Source organism: Aquila chrysaetos, chromosome Z (genome assembly GCF_900496995.4).
Source record: "Aquila chrysaetos chrysaetos chromosome Z, bAquChr1.4, whole genome shotgun sequence".
NCBI lineage: Eukaryota > Metazoa > Chordata > Aves > Accipitriformes > Accipitridae > Aquila > Aquila chrysaetos.
Genome location: NC_044030.1, coordinates 77,744,657 through 77,763,964, shown reverse-complemented (window position 1 = coordinate 77,763,964; position 19,308 = coordinate 77,744,657). Strand labels below are relative to the sequence as shown.

Below are 19,308 nucleotides of genomic sequence, written 5' to 3'. Positions count from 1 at the left end.
TGGTTCCATTAGTCTGACCTTTAACAGTATATGAGGCAACAGAATGAATAAGGAGGGAAAGAACAGCGAATTGGGAGTAAATATGAAATGGAGTAAAATAGCATGTGTTTATCAAAGGTAGGCAGTTTCCAAATAGTCTCATCTCTTTCTTTGATAAGAGAAAAGTTGTGTTTTCCCTTAACAAGGAAAGTATAGTAAAGGTAATCTAGCTGAAATTCTAGCTGAAAGTAAAGCTATTGCTATAGTGCCTTTAGGAAATGATTAGATATATCAGAAAAGTTGTTATTAGTACAGACTGGGAGGGACCAGTGGAGAGGAAGACTGTGCATTTTGGAGTATCAAAGCAACCTTTGATAAGGTGAGAGGGCTTACAGTTTGAAATGACAGGGAGAAACATGAGTGTTATCGGTTGGTGAGTTGTAATGTGGCTATGAGAAGAGAAGTACATTGCTGGAATATATTGTGTGAGGGATAGCAGAGAAATACTATTTCTGTTATGTAAGGTGGGGTGATACCTTATCTGGAGTAGTACAGGGATATATGATTTTGATCACCTCTTTTCAAAGATGATAGATTACAAACCTGCATAGATATGGAAAAGAATATATGAAATAGAAAGCTTGAATACAAGAGACTAAAAAAATCTTAGCATATTTATCTGGTAATGCAAAGGTAGAGAGGGAATCTGAGGTAGATAACAGAGAGGAAGAAGAATTACTAAGGCAGAGGATAGTGTCAACAGAAATACAGATGGATGTGAACCAGTTAGGAATATGTTAAAGCTGGAACTTACTGCACTGGAACAGTCTCTAATCTCCTCTGAAGCAGAAGTTGTTGAACGGTTTCCTTAAAAGTCTAAACAAAATTTATATTTAACAGAGAAATGTGCATTTGTGAATCATGTGGTCTCCTGTCTGACTTGTCTATCTCACTATAGCATTACCCCTTTCTGAGATACATCTGGTGAGACAGCCCAGCTCACAGGGTCATAATTACCATTTGGAAGCTCTTGGATGGCCACAGTTATTTTTGAAATAACAGCTGAAATTCCAATGCAATTAACCTTCACATTATTGTTCACCTGTTCCAGTCATCCCTAGGAGTGGATGAGTTGTTACTGACTCCCTTGTCTTTAATCTACTGTTTACAGCGTATCAGAATTAAAAGCAAAGAGTGAAAATGAACACACAAGTACAATTCTGGACATTAGTAACTACTTGACAGGATTCAACCTGGGGACTTTATCTGGGATTTGCAGTGGGTGTTTGCAGTGCATGGAGATGTTGGCTGGGCAACAGTTGACAACACCCCTGTACTGTGCTTTTTAATTTGCAAGCCAGAAGTTCTTCTAGTCACAGTATATGTATTACCAGAGGTATGAGCAGTTACTGCACTGGTTTTAGGGTGGGGTTTGCCTTCCAGATACGCAGTTATACACAGCAGAAGCCTTTTTTCATGCTTCAGTTTACTGGAGTTATGCATTGCAACTGGCCAGCTGCTGAGAGGCAAATGTGAAGCAATTAGCGTTAATGAATAGTAGAGCAAGACTAAGACATTTATTTTCAAAGTACTAGCCCATTATGCATCTTACATATGATTCAATTAACATTATTGCTGTTCTAAACATAATTTATGCACAGAAATAAACAGAACAAATTTGTTAGCTGACGAGCTCTCATTACATTTGGCTAGCTAGCCCAGAGTTGACCTACAACAAAGAAATGAGTTTCAAACAGATCTTTAAAAAAAAAGATAAATTAGGCCTATCACTTCCACTGAAGATTTATTTCAGTAACATACAAAATAAATCAAACCTGAAATAGGACAGGATCCAATGAGAAAATAACTTACTCTGATCCAGTTTAATGTCAAAAATGTAGTTATTCATGGCTGCATTGCTAACAGCATAACTACCTAACACGAAAGCTGACTTAAAGCTCTTTCTATTCATCTGGACAGTTTCCTGCACTGAAGGAAAAAGTCCATTAAATAATACATTGTTTCTGTATTTTTACAGGTTTTTTTTTTTGTTTAAAGCCTACTTTCCACTGACAAAAAAATTATAAACTTATAGAATCATAGAATCATAGAATGGTTTGGTTTGGAAGGGACCTTAAAGGTCATCTAGTTCCAATCCCCCTGCCATGAGCAGGGACACCTTCCACTAGACCAGGTTGCTCAAAGCCTCATCCAGCCTGGCCTTGAACACTTCCAGGGAGGGGACATCCACAGCTTCTCTGGGCAACCTGTTCCAGTGCCTCACCACCCTCACAGTGAAGAATTTCTTCCTCATATCTAATCTAAATCTACCCTCTTTCAGTTTAAAACTGTTACGCCTCGTCCTATCACTACATTCCCTGATAAGGAGACCCTCCTCATCTTTCCTGTTGTCCCCCTGTAAGTACTGGAAGGCTGCTGGAAGGTCTCCGTGGAGCCTTCTCTTCTCCAGGCTAAACAACCCCATATCTCTCAACCTTTCTTCATATTGGAGGTGCTTCATCCCCCTGATCATCTTTGTGGCCCTCCTCTGGACCCGCTTGAGCAGGTCCATGTCCTTCTTATGCTGGGGGCCCCAGAGCCGGACACAGTACTCCAGGTGGGGTCTCATGAGAGCAGAGTAGAGGGGGAGAATCACTTCCCTCGACCTGCTGGCCACACTTCTTTTGATGCAGCCCAGGATATGGTTGGCTTTCTGGGCTGCAAGCACACATTGCTGGGTCCTGTTGAGCTTCTCATCAACCAACACCCCCACGTCCTCCTCCTCAGGGCTGCTCTCAGTCCAGTCATTGCCCAGCTTGTATTTGTGCTTGGGATTGCTCCAATCCACATGCAGGACCTTGAGCTTGGCCCTGTTGAACTTCCTGAAGTTTGCATGGGCCCACCTCTCAAGCCTGTCAAGGTCCCTCTGGATGGCATCCCTTCCCTTTAGAGTATCAACCGCAATACTCAGCTTGGTGTCATCATAGAAGAGACAGGATTTAATATTCACCTTTGAGAACACATACAGTAAGCCTTATCTTCTGATCTTCAGTCCAGAATGATGTCTCAGGTTGGAAATTCAGAATGCTTGCAGTGCAAGTTTCCTTGGATGTGTAAGAGAACAGGAACCGTGATCCTGCTCACGTCTGTGGAGTACGGCACTGCCATTCTTCCCCAGCTCCTTCCAGTAGCAGGTATATGTTAAAACACAAGGGAAATTTTTGCCTGCATAATAGGTGTATGGAAGCCAACACGCCTGATGAACCAGCAAGACTCCAGGGGATCTGTTCTTTATACCTCATAACTATGACCTTTACAATGTTGGAGACAAAAGTGTTTACTGCGCTTCTCTTTTTCTAAATCAAACTGTAAACTTTTCAACATTTAACCTCTGTCAGTTAAGCTTACTCAGAGCAATATGCTGGTGGCAGCCAATGACATTTTTATAGTCATGATCCCAGTATTGCTGGACAAGTGCTAACAAAGCTGAATTGGTTTTTTTTAGGAAGTGTTTTAAAGAAAGACAGGTCTTACAGTGGCAGAAGCAATAACGGCAACTTAAAGTCTAAAGAGTGAAATCCCAGCAATTGAGAGTATTGATTTCTACTTGAGATGTTTCAAGCATCCTCTTTCTCTCCCTCTTTAACTTCTCTTAATACTTATGAACTCCTAATGTCTAAGGAATATCATACTGTGTTAAAATTTGAAAACATCTTTTCCTGCACTTTCTTAAATTCTGAACATGCCAGTAAATTCTCTGTGCTGTTCTCAAGAAGTCCTTTCACAGACCCAGCAAAAACCTGAAGGACATGAGAGTGGCCACACTGATTCAGGTCAAGGCTCTAACCACAAATGAATGTGTAAGGAAGGGTAAGAACTCAGCAAGAGTATACCCCAGTCCCAAATATTCTTCCAGCCTTCAACTATTTTCAGCTATTTCCTAAGCTTGATGTGCTTTGGTATGCAGATGGAAGTGCTTGTTCAGTCTTCCTTGAAACCATGTAAAATCCTTGCATCTACAACACCCTTTGCCAAGGAGTTGCACACGTGTCATCCTTCTGTAAGAGTCACCTCCTTTTGTTTATTCTGAACTTGACTTCCACTAGCTTCACATGACACCCCTACTTTTTGTATCAGAAGAGACAGTGAACAGTCAGTCCCTGTCCATCCTCTCTGGGCCATTTAGGGTTTCATAGACCTGTCTCATGTCTTCCCAAGCCATCTCTTCTCCAGACTGGCAAGTCCCAGCCTACTCAGTTTTTCCTGGTACAGAAACTATTCCAGACTTGGACCATCCTTGTTGCCCTCCTCTGAACTTGATTCCAAGTTCTACTTCATCCTTTCTGAGATGGGAGAAGACAACTGCACAGTTACTGAAGGTGTATGCAAATTATGGATTTATAAAAAATGTTGCAGATTATAGAATTTTTTTTTTTCCTTTGTGCTGTCATCTTTGTGTTGTCCTTTGAGTTTCATGCTCTTTGAAGCAAGACTTTCCATCTCCCTTGAGTTTGTGCAGAGCCCAGGAAAGAAGCAGAGGGCTGGGACACATAATCTGAAGTCATGTTCTTGGTTCTGACTGTGACTGTGTGGTGTAGTTTTGGCAAGTCATTTCACTTTTTCTTTTCATGATCAGGGCACTCTCTGAGCTGTGTCAAGGATGACAAGTTTCTTTTCAGTGTTGTCACTGTGGAGGAAATCATGCTGTGCTGGCAGCCATCAGTCCCTAGCAGGGGTTTGAAGATGAAAGGCTTTGAAACACTGATGGGGATTTGGGGGAGCGGTAGTGGATGGGGATTCAGGTCCCTGGAGCAGCATGCTCTCAGAGCACTTTGCGTATGCCTTGGCATCGTTGCACAGAGCTGTGCTGTCATCCATCTCATGGCCCAACACAGTCTGGGGACTTTTAAGCTCTGTCCTTTCAGTTGCTGGCACCCAGGCTTCTTGTCCTACTTGCCGGTTTATCCAGTTTGGATTTCACTAGTGATCACACACACACACAGAAGATAGAGAGCACGCTCACACAAAAAAATAGCTAGGAACAGAGTTTAGTAAGAAGATGGTTATAAGACTCTGGTGATCAGGCATAGGGTTCTGTCAGACAAGCATACCAACCAGCCACCTGCTGACAGTCAAACAGCCCCTGTTATGCTCTTTTCTCCATTTGTCCATGCTGCTGCTTCCCCCATCCACCTGGATTGTTCCCTTTCTCCACCCTTGTCTCCTTCCATATCAACAACCGGTCTCTAATTAGTTTTTCTCCATTGGTCACATTTTTGCTATGTCCATACCCAAGTTTGCTGTTTCTGGTATAGTTTCCTAGGGAATCTTAGCCTTACATGGTATTACTGATACAGTTACCTAGGGACTGCTGGCCTTGCAAGATGCCACTTTTCAAAAGGTTTCCAATACTTGCATACATGCAGGTATATCTGCATACCTTACATACACAGGCATGCCCAGTTGTGGTGTTCCCTGGCCAGGAGGATGTGATTTTCCACAGTGTCAAAACAATTTACACAAGAGCTGGTCAGCAAATTGCCCTTTGCATGTTGCTTATATATTGTATGAGCTTATGGATTTGTGGATGCATCAAGTTGAAATTACCCAGTGATTGACTGAAGGACTCCTAAATCCTGTGATCTTTACTTAACACAAGACCATAAAGCTCTCCAGGTAGAGACGAGAGGATGCTCATGCATGATCAAGCATCCATGATTTCATTACTGAAGCTAATGAACTATTACCAAGTGAGATGGGGGAAGGATCATGTGTGTGCTTTTAGCTCATTCCATCATGAGGTAACCCGAATGAGTTGAGGAAGACAAGACTCTAACTGCCTTCACAGATAAGTACCTTCCAACGGAGCTAAATCAGGAACAAACAATGAAGTTACTGCAGCTCAGCTGTGGATGGCATCTTGCTAAACTTATAATAAAGTCATTGCCTTAGTTCAAGTGCCCTTATAATTAGATGCAAGTGTGAGGAGCTTCAAGTTATCCTGTATTCAGGATCGAAGGACTCAAGTTTTTCAGTCACACAAGGTCTGAAGGACCTGTAAACAGATGGGAAATACATTTTCTCTTCCTTGTTTTTCTTTTCAACAGAGTGATGATATAATGAAGATCTCAAAGGCTGCTAAAATAATGGAGCGGATGGTGAATCAGAACACGTTTGATGACATTGCACAAGGTATGGCCCTGCTGGGACATGCTTCTAACTCAAGCCAGAAGTCCTGCAGATGAGTGGCCACAGCTGTAGCAAGGGTAGGGTAGAATAGAATAGAATAGGATAGAATAGAATAGAATAGAATAGAATAGAATAGAGAAACAGAGCTAAAATGACCAGGGCTAGGAACCTGCTGACTCACACCAGGCAAACAGTACAGCAGAGCATGGGCATGCAAAGGGCATGCCACATCAGCCCTCCTCTGAGCTGGCTGGGGACAGCAGGTCTGGTCAGCATTGCCCTCCCTGCAGCACTTCCCTCCCTCAGCAGGTACTTCACTCCTGGATGCAGGTGCTGGTGACAACAGCCAGTGCCGAGCAGCTGTCTGCTAGCATACAGGTCCCAGCCACATTGACATGCTCAGTCTCGATATTATTTTGCAAGGGTTTTGCTGTCTCTGCTCAGGTCCCTCCTGAAAGGTCACATCTAGCCCTGGGGGTGGCCTGAGGTCACTCCTTGCATTTCGCTTCTGCTTTCTTGTTCATCCTTTGTCTGCTTTTAGATCATCAGCTTTTTGTCGTGTGAGGACTTGGTGCTTGGTAAAATGCATTTACAGGGTGTACGTGCTGGCTTGAAGTTGAGACTTAAGGACTGAGACAGTTTTTATACTAACAGTCGGGTTGTGCAGAGGCTGTGAGGATAAGAGAGTGTTTTTTAAAGCTTCCCTGGCACTGCAGCATGCTGATTTATTTCCGATTTATACACGGGGACCTTTTCCTTGATTTTTTTTATTTTAGATTTTAAATATTTTGAGGATGCCTCGGATGAATACAGAGACCAGCAAGGAACCCTCCTCCCGCTCTGGAAGTTCCAGTATGACAAGACCAAGAGACTTGCAGTTACTGCCATCTCCTGGTAAGTCTCTTTATTACAAACTTAGTTTTGGCTGTTTCGCAGGAGAGTGGAATGAATGTTGTGGCACCTTACAAGGCAGGGCTGGTTTTTCTGGGAGCACTGTTTTCAATAATTACAGTCAGCTGCTTTGGCAGCGCCTAAATATGCCTGATGCTTCTGATTGAAAAGCACCTTGTGTAAGGCTGAATGTGCCAGGCTTATGCCATTTGGCAAAAGGTGAAGGCACAGCAGGTTCTGTGCAGCACTAGGGCAAAGGGAGTGCAGTTAGCAGAGCAAAGAAGAGTCCCTTCTTGGGAAAGCTGGGATAGACATGTCATATATTTGGACAATATGTTGTAGGAATTAATCCTGAGAAGCCCAGGGAAGGAGAAGGGATAACAACTATATTTTTTACAAGTATCAACACAGAAGAATTAAAGCAGCAGAAAGGAAAATGCAAAAATTACATATGCTAGACAGGCAGCATCATAAACTGTAAGATGCTGAGGCACTGATACCAGACAAGACCTTTATGCATGGTACATATTCAATTGCTGCCCAGACAACAGTGGTATTTGTGTACTGGGATCTTACACAGTTCAGTTTAGTGGGCATTTGCCCTGCAGTCCACTTCTGCGTATTTATTCCTGGTCAGTCCAAAAATAATCACTGATCCTTTCAAATCAACTCTCTTTTTCTGAGATGTTATCGCCATGGTTATTACCATGAAAAAACACTCATCACCAGCCTCAATGAGTCCTTTTACCTTTTAACGTGCTTGACCCTCCTCAGAACTGGCTTGGTTCATGCACTGAGCATGAGACATACACAGTCAGCTCCTGCCTTGTGCTCTCTTGCAGCTAGGCCTCCTCTCACTTGTTTGTGGGGTAGTGCGAACACATCTGTGTCTTGCCAAAGAGGATCTTTGGAGAGACAGAGCAGGATTGCAGTCTTCTGTCCTTTCAAGCCACTGCAGTAATTATACTTTAACAGAATATCAAGGATACAGTTGTGTGAGAATTACAAGATACCAGTAAAATGAGATGTAAAATTGGGAGAAAAGGCATCTTTTATCAGTAGTTTGTGCTGCTATTATTCTTGTCTCCAGGAAATGATAACAGAAAGATGGCCCTGAAATTGGAAGAATGACTCCAAATTGCCTTATGTAATAAGCTTTTCTAATTTAATTTTTATTCTCGCCTTGTTAGCAGTGACGGTGCATTTAGTGGATAGAGCAAGAGCGTTAGGATGTGCAGGTATCAGCCCAAGTGAAAAAGAAGAGGTTTTATTTTATCAATTAAAGATAGCAAGTCAGAGAAAACACTCATTAGGTAATTTTCACATACATTCATTTCACAGAATTGTTAACCACTGGTTGTGCTGTGTGAGCTGAGGGACAGCAACAGTACTGACTTTTGTCCCATGTAAACCCTACAGTAACTGTCCACACACAGCAGAAGTTGTAAAGAAGGTAGATATTTTTCAAATAAAGGGACTTCAGAAGACATAGTAGATGGCTAATTGCTCATAGTCAGTATGCCTCAGCAAATACACTGTTCACCAACTGGATCAGAAGGGCATTTCCCTTCCTGGTCTCTGGGAGTGATCATGAATTAATGAACTGATAGCTGTCTCTTGAAGCATCCCTCATTATTTAATAACAGGTAGGGAAAGTAAGTTTATTGGGTATTATTCTGTTGTGGTTTAGAAACTCCTTTATTCTTGCCCCTGAAAGATGGAAACCAACACATTCCTGCCTTTTTCCCTTTCCTCAAAGACCTCATTTTAAAAAGTAAATTTTATGTGATTATGAAATGGATAAGACAAGAAGTGCTGGAGATTGACATCATGTCTGTCTGTGCCCTTTTTATGCTTTTCATGTACTGCTGTGGTCTTCTGATGTTCTATTTTTTTATGCATTTTGAGTCTGGAAGAATAACTCATACACAAGCTTTACTAGTGCATATGTTCAAAGGGTCAAGCCCTCAGACTGTATGCAGTCCTGTGAGAATGGGCTCTGATATTAATGTGTGAAAGGCTGTGCATTTCTCTGGAACTATATGTTTAATAATAAATGCATTCTTACATATATTTTCTCATTATAGGAATCCAAAGTACAAGGACCTATTTGCAGTGGGGTATGGCTCTTGTAAGTAACAAATGCAAAAGAATCATTGAGAGAGATAAAATATTTAATAGGTGCACTAAGATAAAATCATATAAAGCTCTGGGGCATGGATTGCATCTCATAGCAAGGACTCACCTAACTTCAAAGCAGTAAATTGAGATTTAACTCAAGGTAGAGATTAGGCCTGTATATTCCATGACATTAACATTCAGAAATGCATAGGCATAGGCAGTGTTAGCCAGGGCTTTTGGCTTATGACAGTGCTGACTCTCCCTTCGGTCAAGGACTTGCCTCTAGAAGCACCACTTAATCCTTTTTATATTACTTGATGGGCTTTGATTTCTCTGTTCCTGCCCTTGTAATTGCTGAAAGACCAGATATGTTATGTTTTGCCAGAAGCTAATCATGAGAGACTTCTCTAAGTGTAAACTCATTGCTTTCTTGTTAGGAGACAACTTCCAGGGGTGTCTGAGAGGATAAGCTCTCCATTAGGGCACACCAGGCCTAGATATTGTGAAAAGGCACTTTCCCTGCTATAGTGTCTGGGATTGGACATGGGATAATTTTGAGTAGCAATGAACACAAGGTTCAGGGGTTGCTGTGTTACTCTGTATTAATCTCTATCCAGCATTACTGCTCTCATGTTAAGGAAATGGAAAAGAATTCTAACAAGTTGATGTTTTCTCACCTTTTTCTTTGTTGTTTTGCTGTATGCATTACATCTACCTACCTGCTCAGTTTATGTATACATATATATTTTTTTTTTTTAACAGCATGGGAATCTATATCAACAAACTTGCATTTCCTCCTGCTCAGTATCTCTTGCTGCTTACAGACACACTGACTGCTGTATTCTGAATTCTTGTCTTCACACTCCCCCTTTACTCCTATGTAGATGGGATAGTAATGTCACTGTGAATAAACATTCTCACTTCCATTCTCTCACTGTCTTCTACTTTCTAGCTCTACCTGAAGTGCTGATTGTCATGAATAGCTTCTTAGGCAGGGGACAGGGTTCTGGTAGCTCCCCCAAGGACCACTGCTTCCCAGAGAAGTTCCCAAAGGGAGGAGACCGTTTGTGAGGCAAGTTTTCCTGGGGTCTTTCTTGCCCATGTAGTGTTGGCTCCTCAATGTTATCTTCTCAGCAGACTACTCAATAAATTGTTCAAATCCCCTGAAAGTGCTTCTGGGACTCGCCAGGACTCTACTTTTCTCCACTGTTAGGAGCTGCTGTAGAGTCACGTTGCTGGCATTCTCATGTAGTGAACAGTGACCTTAAAGTCTCAGCTTTACATCAGATGGGTGTTGCTAATTAACAGGGGAATGCAGACAAATGACTGAAATCCCAAACTATTTTAAGTCTCCATTGGCTTTTAGTCAGAGCTTGTGAAGATCACAGCATTACCTCACCTGCACATCTCCAGGGCATCTGCTCCTTGCGAAGATGTCCCCCCAGGTCTTACCATTAACTCTGACACAAAACAGAGAGGGGCTGAGAAAAGAACAGTGTCGCAAAGGCAGCAGAGCCTTCTCCTTGCTGCAAGAAGAGGATGGACTACAGAACAGTCAGACTACAGTCATTAGATTTCGCAGAAGGACTAGGTGTTTTGACCCAGTAAGTCTCCCCACTGTCTCTAGCCAGAGAGTTGTCCTTTTTCTCTGAGTATTAGTATTTATTTATTTAAGTAAAATCTGACTCTTCCGTAGGGCACTAATAATTCTCCCTCTGGTTTGAAATAAAGATCAGTCATGGTGCTACAGGTAACTAGTGGTTGAGAATTGCAGGTAGCATGATGAGGCACTAAAATTTTTGCCCTAAATACCACAACCATAGGAATTCTTTGTGGAGGACAGAGAATGGGGGAGCCAAAGAGAGGAGGGCCTTACCAGTAGCTACATCTTTGCCCACCAGCCATTTCAGTTGATCTATATGTGCTTGCACATTACAGGTGGACATTTTTGCTAATGTTCTTTGTGCTGAAAAAGTTAGAATCTCTTGTGAGTATTCTGAACTACCAAGGCAAGTCATCTGGTATTTATTTTAAGGGAACACCTTTTTTTTGAATGAACACTGAAGGCTCTCAGCTGTGATAAAATGACTAATGAAATTCACTGGTGAGAAATATAGTGCATGTGGTATAAAAAGCCCAGCACTGGGCTCCAAGGAGATTGCTGTTATTCAGGAAAGTGATCTTGAAGTCATTCAAGTACGTGTTTCTTTTAAAACACTTGGTAGTGCTCAGCAATAGTCAAAAAGGCAAAACAGAAAATGATGGGAGTTACTATGAAAGAAAAAGAAAACAAAAATTCTGGATACAGTAGAAACAAAATAGAAAACTACATATAAAGCAGCAGTAGGAACAACAATAGAAAACTAAAAAAAGAACAAAACAAGGTTCGAGGTAAACTAACATCTTGATTACTGTGTGCAGTTCTGGCTGTGAACTCCGAAGAATGTGTTAGACTGTGGAAGGATTCAAAAAGGTCCAGAAAAGGGCAGCAAAGATGAACAGAAATATATATAATGACTTTTGATCAGAGAGCATAAACAGACTATGACTTTTATAACAGGCAAGGTAGAGGGACTTGGTATGGGTCTGTAGAATCCTGAGTGGCATGGGGAAAGTGAAAAGGGGACAAGTGTTCATTATTGCCCATAACACAAGGATGAGGGAGACCTTATAAAATTATTGAGTAGCAGTACTAAGACAAATTTAAAACAGAATAATATGATACATAATGAAATTGTGGAAGTTTTCTTCCTTCCATTGTGATCTGGAGGACAGAGACACACATGGTTTCAAAACAGGTTAGATAAATTCATGGAGGGCCAGTTTGCTGTTGGAAGGACAAACCATCTGATTCAGTAAGTTCATGACTCCAAGTTGCTGTAAGCTCTGAGTACATACAAGGGGATAGACCTATATTTGCTGAGGTTCTCACAGTATTTGAGTAGTTGCTACTCAGTACTCTTGGAGATAAGATACTTTGCTACAGCGACCTTTGTTGTGGTCCCATATAGTCATTCGTAAGTATTTCTCTGTGCTCTGACAATGAAACCAGATGGGTTGACTTCATTTATACTAGGAAGGATTGTGTTCTCCTTGCAATATTGCAACATTTCATTTTCCTCTTAAAATGACATTTTTCTCTTGAAGTTCACTTCATTTGAGCCCTGGAAATGTTCCTGTTAGTTTGCCAAGAAGCCTAAATTGGCCTGACAATCTCTTTCATTCAGCAGGCAGCAGCTATTCTAAAAGGCAAGTTAGGATCAGCCTTTGCAAAAGAAAGCATGGTGAGAAGTGCTCAGGATATTCTTCGCCTTCTATAATACAGCAAAATCTTATTAAGCTCACAGCCCCTGTGCTCAAAAAGTGTAGGAATTGGGCAGTGCCTTCCCACTGCCCTGCCACACAGGCGCGGGAGGAGACATGCAAGCTCAGGGATGGTAACCTCCCCATTTAGCCTGTTCAGACAGTTCTAACTTGTTACACTAAGCAAGACCCTGATGTGTGCTTTCTGGGTTGTGCAGAAGTATTTGTTGCTTGTTTTAGTTCTGCCAGGGTCCATTGTGCCAAGGGCAATACATAGATGCAGAGGAAGGCAGACCCTAAGTCAGTGGCTTGCCACGTAAGTGGGCAAGAGATCCAGAAGACTTCTTATCCCATTTTTGTAGCAGACACACAGGGCATAGTTCATGTCAGCCAGCTGAGCCAGCTAACAGCTAGGAGTTGAGTCTCTGCTCTAAGCTTCCCCTTTAGTCAGCACTGAGAGATCAGCACATCCAGAGGCCATCTATCCTGCCATAAGCCTGGTATCCAAGGTAGGAGTGACGTAGCCCTCTGGAAGGGCTGGTCTCTCCTCATGGACTGTAGAGTGAGCCTAGGCAGAGTACCTAGCGTAGGTGCCTGTCTCTTAGATGGCTAAAGTGAGGTGAGATGAGTCCTGGTCGGAGGAAACAATCCTGGAGTCACACAGGGTCTGTGGTAGAGCCAGGAGCAGGACCCAGAACTTTGGGTCTGCCATGCCATAATTACATCACCAGTCTTTTGTGCAGCATGCATTTTGGACCACTGCCAAAATACAAGTAATACATTTGTCCTACTGCCCAAAGTATACTTTTTGAAACAAAAGGTCCCTTGTTTACTGTGGGTCCATTTCACTCCAGCATGGTGAGTTCTTTACAAAGAGGGGCCTAGCGTCTCCCCTGCTTTTGTATCCTATTTCTGGAGTTTTCACCAGTGATTTATTTGGATGGGGTTTCTGATGCTGATGGTGTTTCTTTGGCATGAGACAGTCTCTTCTGAACAAGGAAATATTGTCATCGTAATTTGCAATTCAGGATCTATGCTGCTTGGCTGGAATTAATTTTTATTCCCATCAGGAGGAGCTGTCTTTCTGGTTTTGTTTTTGCATAAATGAGGTTGCTGGGTTTCTGGCTAGACTGACAGCTTGCAGTGCTGGGTTCAAAGAGGCTGTAATGGGTGTTGGGCTTCTGTTCTGCCTTGCTGATGGGGGCACTACGAATACAAGCTCAGGTCTTAGCAATCACCTCAGTTCATGTTCCAGAAGCAAGTGTGCCTCTGACAGCCTTCAGAGATGGCTTTTTATGTGCAGCTCCATCTGACAGCACTTGTAGGGAAAAACAGTACCTGTATGGGCAATGTATTTTATCCTACTGTTTCTTTGCACTTAGTGAATGTAACTTGTCAGTCACAAGGATGTGTGTGGAGTACAGACTCACACCCAAAGCACTGGCAATCTGAGGTATCTGGCAAAGGTATCTATGCAGTTCTTCACAGTGCTCGGTCTGAAATGGGGCCTCATGTAGACAGAAGTAGACCACATAAAGATGCCTACACTGCTCTAGCTTTCTTGTGTAAAATCAGCACGAGCAATGCTATTACAAGGTCCTTATACTGGTGGACTGCATCTAAAGTAAGAGTTGTTATGACTCTGTGACTGAACTAAATAGGTATAAAATCTGGGCGAGGGCTTTCACAGAGATGAGCTGGTACTTAATAGATGTCCTGAGCTCCCTGGTGCTAAGGAGTCATGGCCGAACACTGAGATCACAGGACAGATCGTGTTGCACTCTCGTACAACATAATGACGGGTAAACACAGGGAGATGGGGTGTACTTACTGGACAGTCTTATATTTTCCCATTTCTAAAGTGCACTGCTCAATGAACACGGGCAGTGTCTTATTTACCACCCTCCACTGCTTGAGGTTAATGGATGGTCATTGCAATAAGGATATTCCCAAATGGGATGTGGTCAGGGTGCTTCAGAGGGAACAGGAAGAGGAGAAAATGAGCCAAGTGGCTTTAGCAGCAAGGTACTGCAGCTTCCTGCTCACCTCAGTGCTTTGTAGATGTTGCTTGCTCTGCTGCAGGTGTCATCCTTCAGCAGTTCTGCCACTCTTCAAGTCAATTGAATCTATTAATCCTCAGTGCTCTATGAGCACTTAGCACTTGAAGGATGAAGTACAGCTCCTCAAGGAGCTAGCTCCTCAGTAACACTACAAAACGTTCTCTCCAGAAAGGGTGGTGAAGAAACATAACAAGGTGAATGTCAAATAAGATTGGCATGGTCAAGCAATGTGCTTCTCTTACAAACAGCTTCTCAACCAGGATCTGATCCTGTACAGAAAACTGAAAGGAGGATTCATTACTACACACCATGATTGATGATGAGTATTTGCAGAATCATAGAATGGTTTGGTTTGGAAGGGACCTTAAAGGTCATCTAGTTCCAATCCCCCTGCCATGAGCAGGGACACCTTCCACTAGACCAGGTTGCTCAAAGCCTCATCCAGCCTGGCCTTGAACACTTCCAGGGAGGGGACATCCACAGCTTCTCTGGGCAACCTGTTCCAGTGCCTCACCACCCTCACAGTGAAGAATTTCTTCCTCATATCTAATCTAAATCTACCCTCTTTCAGTTTAAAACTGTTACGCCTCGTCCTATCACTACATTCCCTGATAAGGAGACCCTCCTCATCTTTCCTGTTGTCCCCCTGTAAGTACTGGAAGGCTGCTGGAAGGTCTCCGTGGAGCCTTCTCTTCTCCAGGCTAAACAACCCCATATCTCTCAACCTTTCTTCATATTGGAGGTGCTTCATCCCCCTGATCATCTTTGTGGCCCTCCTCTGGACCCGCTTGAGCAGGTCCATGTCCTTCTTATGCTGGGGGCCCCAGAGCCGGACACAGTACTCCAGGTGGGGTCTCATGAGAGCAGAGTAGAGGGGGAGAATCACTTCCCTCGACCTGCTGGCCACACTTCTTTTGATGCAGCCCAGGATATGGTTGGCTTTCTGGGCTGCAAGCACACATTGCTGGGTCCTGTTGAGCTTCTCATCAACCAACACCCCCATGTCCTCCTCCTCAGGGCTGCTCTCAATCCACTCATTGCCCAGCCTGTATTTGTGCTTGGGATTGCTCCAATCCACATGCAGGACCTTGAGCTTGGCCCTGTTGAACTTCATGAAGTTTGCATGGGCCCACCTCTCAAGCCTGTCAAGGTCCCTCTGGGTAGCATCCCTTCCCTTTAGAGTATCAACCGCAACACTCAGCTTGGTGTCATCCAGAAACTTGCTGAGAGTGCACTCAATCCCAGTGTTCATGTCCCCAACAAAGGTGTGAAATAGTACGGGTCCCAATACAGAACACTGAGGGACACCACTTGTCACTGGTCTCCACTGGGCATCAAGTAGTTGACCACAACATGGAGTGTGACCGTCCAGCCAATTCCTTATCCACTGAGTGGTCCACCTGTCAAATCCATGTCTCTCCATTTTAGAGACAAGGATGTTGTGCGGGACAGTATCAAATGCTTTGCACAAGTCCAGGTAGATGACGTCAGTTGCTCTTCCCTTATGCACCAATGCTGTAACCCTGTCGTAGTAGGCCACCAAGTTTGTCAGGCCTGATTTGCCCTTAGTGAAGCCATGTTGGCTGTCACCAATCACCTCTCTGTTTTCCATGTGCTTTCGTGTAGTTTCCAGGAGGATCTGCTCCATAATCTTGCTGGGCACAAAGGTGAGACTGACTGGCCTGTAGTTCCCTGGATCTTCCTTTTTTCCCTTTTCAAAAATGGGCATTTTCTTTCTCCTTTTCCAGTCACTGGGTACTTCACCAGTCTGCCACGACTTTTCAAATATGATGGATAATGGCTTAGCAACTTCATCTACCAGTTCCCCCAGGACCCTCAGATGTATCTCATCAGGTCCCATGGACTTGTGCATGTTCAGGTTCCTTAGATGGTCTCAAGCCTGATGTATGGTGGGCAGTACTTCATTCTCCCAGTCTCTGCCTTTGGATTCTGTGAGTTGGACAGCATGGCTCGAGCACTTGCTGGTGAAGACTGAGGGAAAAAAATTGTTGAGTACCTCAGCCTTCTTCATGTTAGTTGTAGCCAGGTCTTCCATTTCACTCATCAAGGTGGGGTACAGTTTCTTTCATCTTCCTTTGTTGTCTTTTGTACCTGAAGAGACACTTGTTATTTGTTACATCCCTAGCCAAGTTCAGCTCCAGGTGTGCCTTGGCTTTCCTGATCCTCTCCCTGCAATCTCAGGCCATATCCTGATAATCTCCCCAGGATGTATATCCTTGTCTCCACTGCCTATGCATTTTAGGTTTGTGTTTTGGTTTGGCTAAGAGGTCTTGACTTAGCTAAGCTGTCCTCCTGCCTCCCCTGCCCAACTTCTTGCACATCAGCATTTAGAGCTCTTGTGGCCTAAGAAAAATGTCTTTAAATATCTCCCAGCGCTCATTTGCTCCTTTTTCTCTGAGGGTATTCTCCCAAGGGATCACAGGCACTAGCACCCTAAACAGCCAAAAATTTGCCTTTCTGAGGTTTAGGGTCCTGACTCTACTTTTTACCCATCCTGTACCCCTCAAGAATGAGAATTCTACCAGGGAATGATCGTTGCAGCCCAGGCTACCTCCAATCTTGACCTCTCTGGTAAGTTCTTCCACACTAGTGAACAACGGGTTCAGCAGTGCCTCTCCTCTGGTTGGGGTCTCCATCATCTCCTGTACGAGGAAGTTTCCTCAACACACTTCAGTAGTTTCCTGGGCTGCTTGCAGTTCATTGTGCCATTTTTCCAGCAGATGTCCAGGTAGTTGAAGTCCCCTATCAGGATCAGGGCCTGGAAGCCCTCTCCTGATAGGAGAGGCCAAGGTACCCTGTATCCAGGTTCTTCCAAGGGAAGGAAATTTATTAGGCACCCTGTACCCTGGTGATTTCTGAGGGTGGTTCTTACCTCAAGATGCTATAGAGAGACATTGAAACATTAACGTCTTGGCAATCTGAGTTAGGGCAGATACTCTCTGACATGAGATCCTTAGCATGTAAGCAAGACACTTGTGCCAGTTATCAGAAGGGACTTACTGTATCGCTGCAGAATTGTGCCCTGCGCAGTAACTTCTTTTCAGCTATGGACAGTCTGTTGATTTCTGCAAAACTGGGAGCTGGATTACGTATCAGGAAAACATTCCTTCCTGATCTCAACAGAAGAGCAATCAAAGCATTGAAGCATAAGCTGTGATCATAACTCTCCTAAGGCAAGCCAAGGTGTTCTGAGCATGGGGAAGATGATCTTCTTGGAGTCAAAAAAGAAAGTGATGGACAACAGGGCTGGATCCCATCCTACCTTCATTTGCTGGCTGGAGGATTTTTCTTAGAAGCTGGGTCAAAGCATATGTTTTAGAATGATGCTCATTTTCCTTGCCAAAACACCATCTGATGGTGAGTCCTTCACCTCCCCTGCTATACTGTTCCAACTTTGAATTGGTAATGTTATCATCATTTCAAGGTTGAATTTGTCTAACAAATTTTCAGCCATTGAAACCCATTATTCTCTTGGCAGCAAGCTTAAAAAGCCTTTCCAGTAAGTCCCTTCTCCATAACTGGTGTAAGTGCCCATATGCATTGATGAAGACATCTCTCATTTTTCTCTTCTTTAGACTGAACTCACCAAGCCATACTCAAGATTTGTTTTCCATCTGCTGTGTTATTTCAGTGGACTTTCTCTAACCTTTCTCCAACATACCCACATTCTTCTTGAGTGTAAATGCCATAACCAGGCATACTCACCTAGTTTCTCTCTTATGCATGCCACCCGCTGTTGTGTCATCTTCACGCTCTCTCAGCAAAAATGTTATGTCATTATGTAGATCAAACTAAAAATATTAACCAGTGCTGGACTAAGAACTGATGCCTGTGAATCTGCCCTAGAAACCATCTCTGTTCATTTCTCCTTCTGTTTACAGCTCTACTTTAGGGTCTGGCAGTGAACGAGTTTTTAATCCAGCTAGTATGTGCTCTGCTAATTCCATGTCAAATAAGTTTTTAAATCAAATATTATGATGTACTTAACTGAATGCCGAACGAACACATAGATATATTCTTGTTAGCACAGTTATTTAATCAGTCATCCTGACAAGACGGGTGGAAGGTTTGACAAGATATTTATGCTCTCCATAGGTCTGGGCATCTAAGTAATAGTAATTCAGCAGGACTGGAGTCCTCACACTGAAAGAATCTCACTTCATACAGATAAGGTCTGTGATCATTAATTCATGTTAACTACTTGTTAGAAGCTATAATACTTTATTTGATCTTGAAATGTAGATAAATCCTTCAAGTTTTCTACAAGATTTCAGTCAAATTATGGAAATAACGACTTATGGAGCTTATGGAGTATCTCTGAAACTCACAGATACGTTAGAAACTCATAAAAAATAGAACTGAAAAGGATTTCAAAAACTTGTTGGTCCATCTCCATGCAAGATAATACTTTATTTAAAACATGAGTTTGAGGACTAAACTTAGTCCACTTAACAAAGATTGTGTGCGCTGTAATTCCTGGCACAGTTGAGAGCAAAGCCCTATAGATGATAGGCAATCATTGTGACAAGGACAAGAATGTATATTTGAGAAGGAGAACCCTAAAAGCCTGAAACCTCTAATTTAACAGTATAGGCTGTGGGCTTAAGGAGAGTCAGTGTTAGAAATTGTACCAGGTGTTTGTTTGTGGGTAATTTTCTTCTCTGCAGCGTTAGATTTAAAGGTTGTAATACAGCATGTGGAAGACAGTCTGGACTGGATTTATATAACAAGCTGCTATTAAATT

The 19,308-nt window shown here is 42.9% G+C and overlaps 1 protein-coding gene across 2 annotated transcripts in view; it reads left to right on the top strand.

Annotated features, from left to right (window-relative positions):
• DNAI1 (dynein axonemal intermediate chain 1) overlaps positions 1 to 19,308 on the top strand; it is a 148,786-nt gene that overhangs the window by 27,919 nt on the left and 101,559 nt on the right. For both annotated transcript variants that reach the window (XM_030005694.2, XM_030005693.2), the window contains exons 10-12: positions 6,087 to 6,171; positions 6,945 to 7,062; positions 9,147 to 9,190. In XM_030005694.2, the coding sequence (XP_029861554.1) occupies positions 6,087 to 6,171; positions 6,945 to 7,062; positions 9,147 to 9,190 (247 nt within the window). The remainder of the gene's footprint in view (positions 1 to 6,086; positions 6,172 to 6,944; positions 7,063 to 9,146; positions 9,191 to 19,308) is intronic.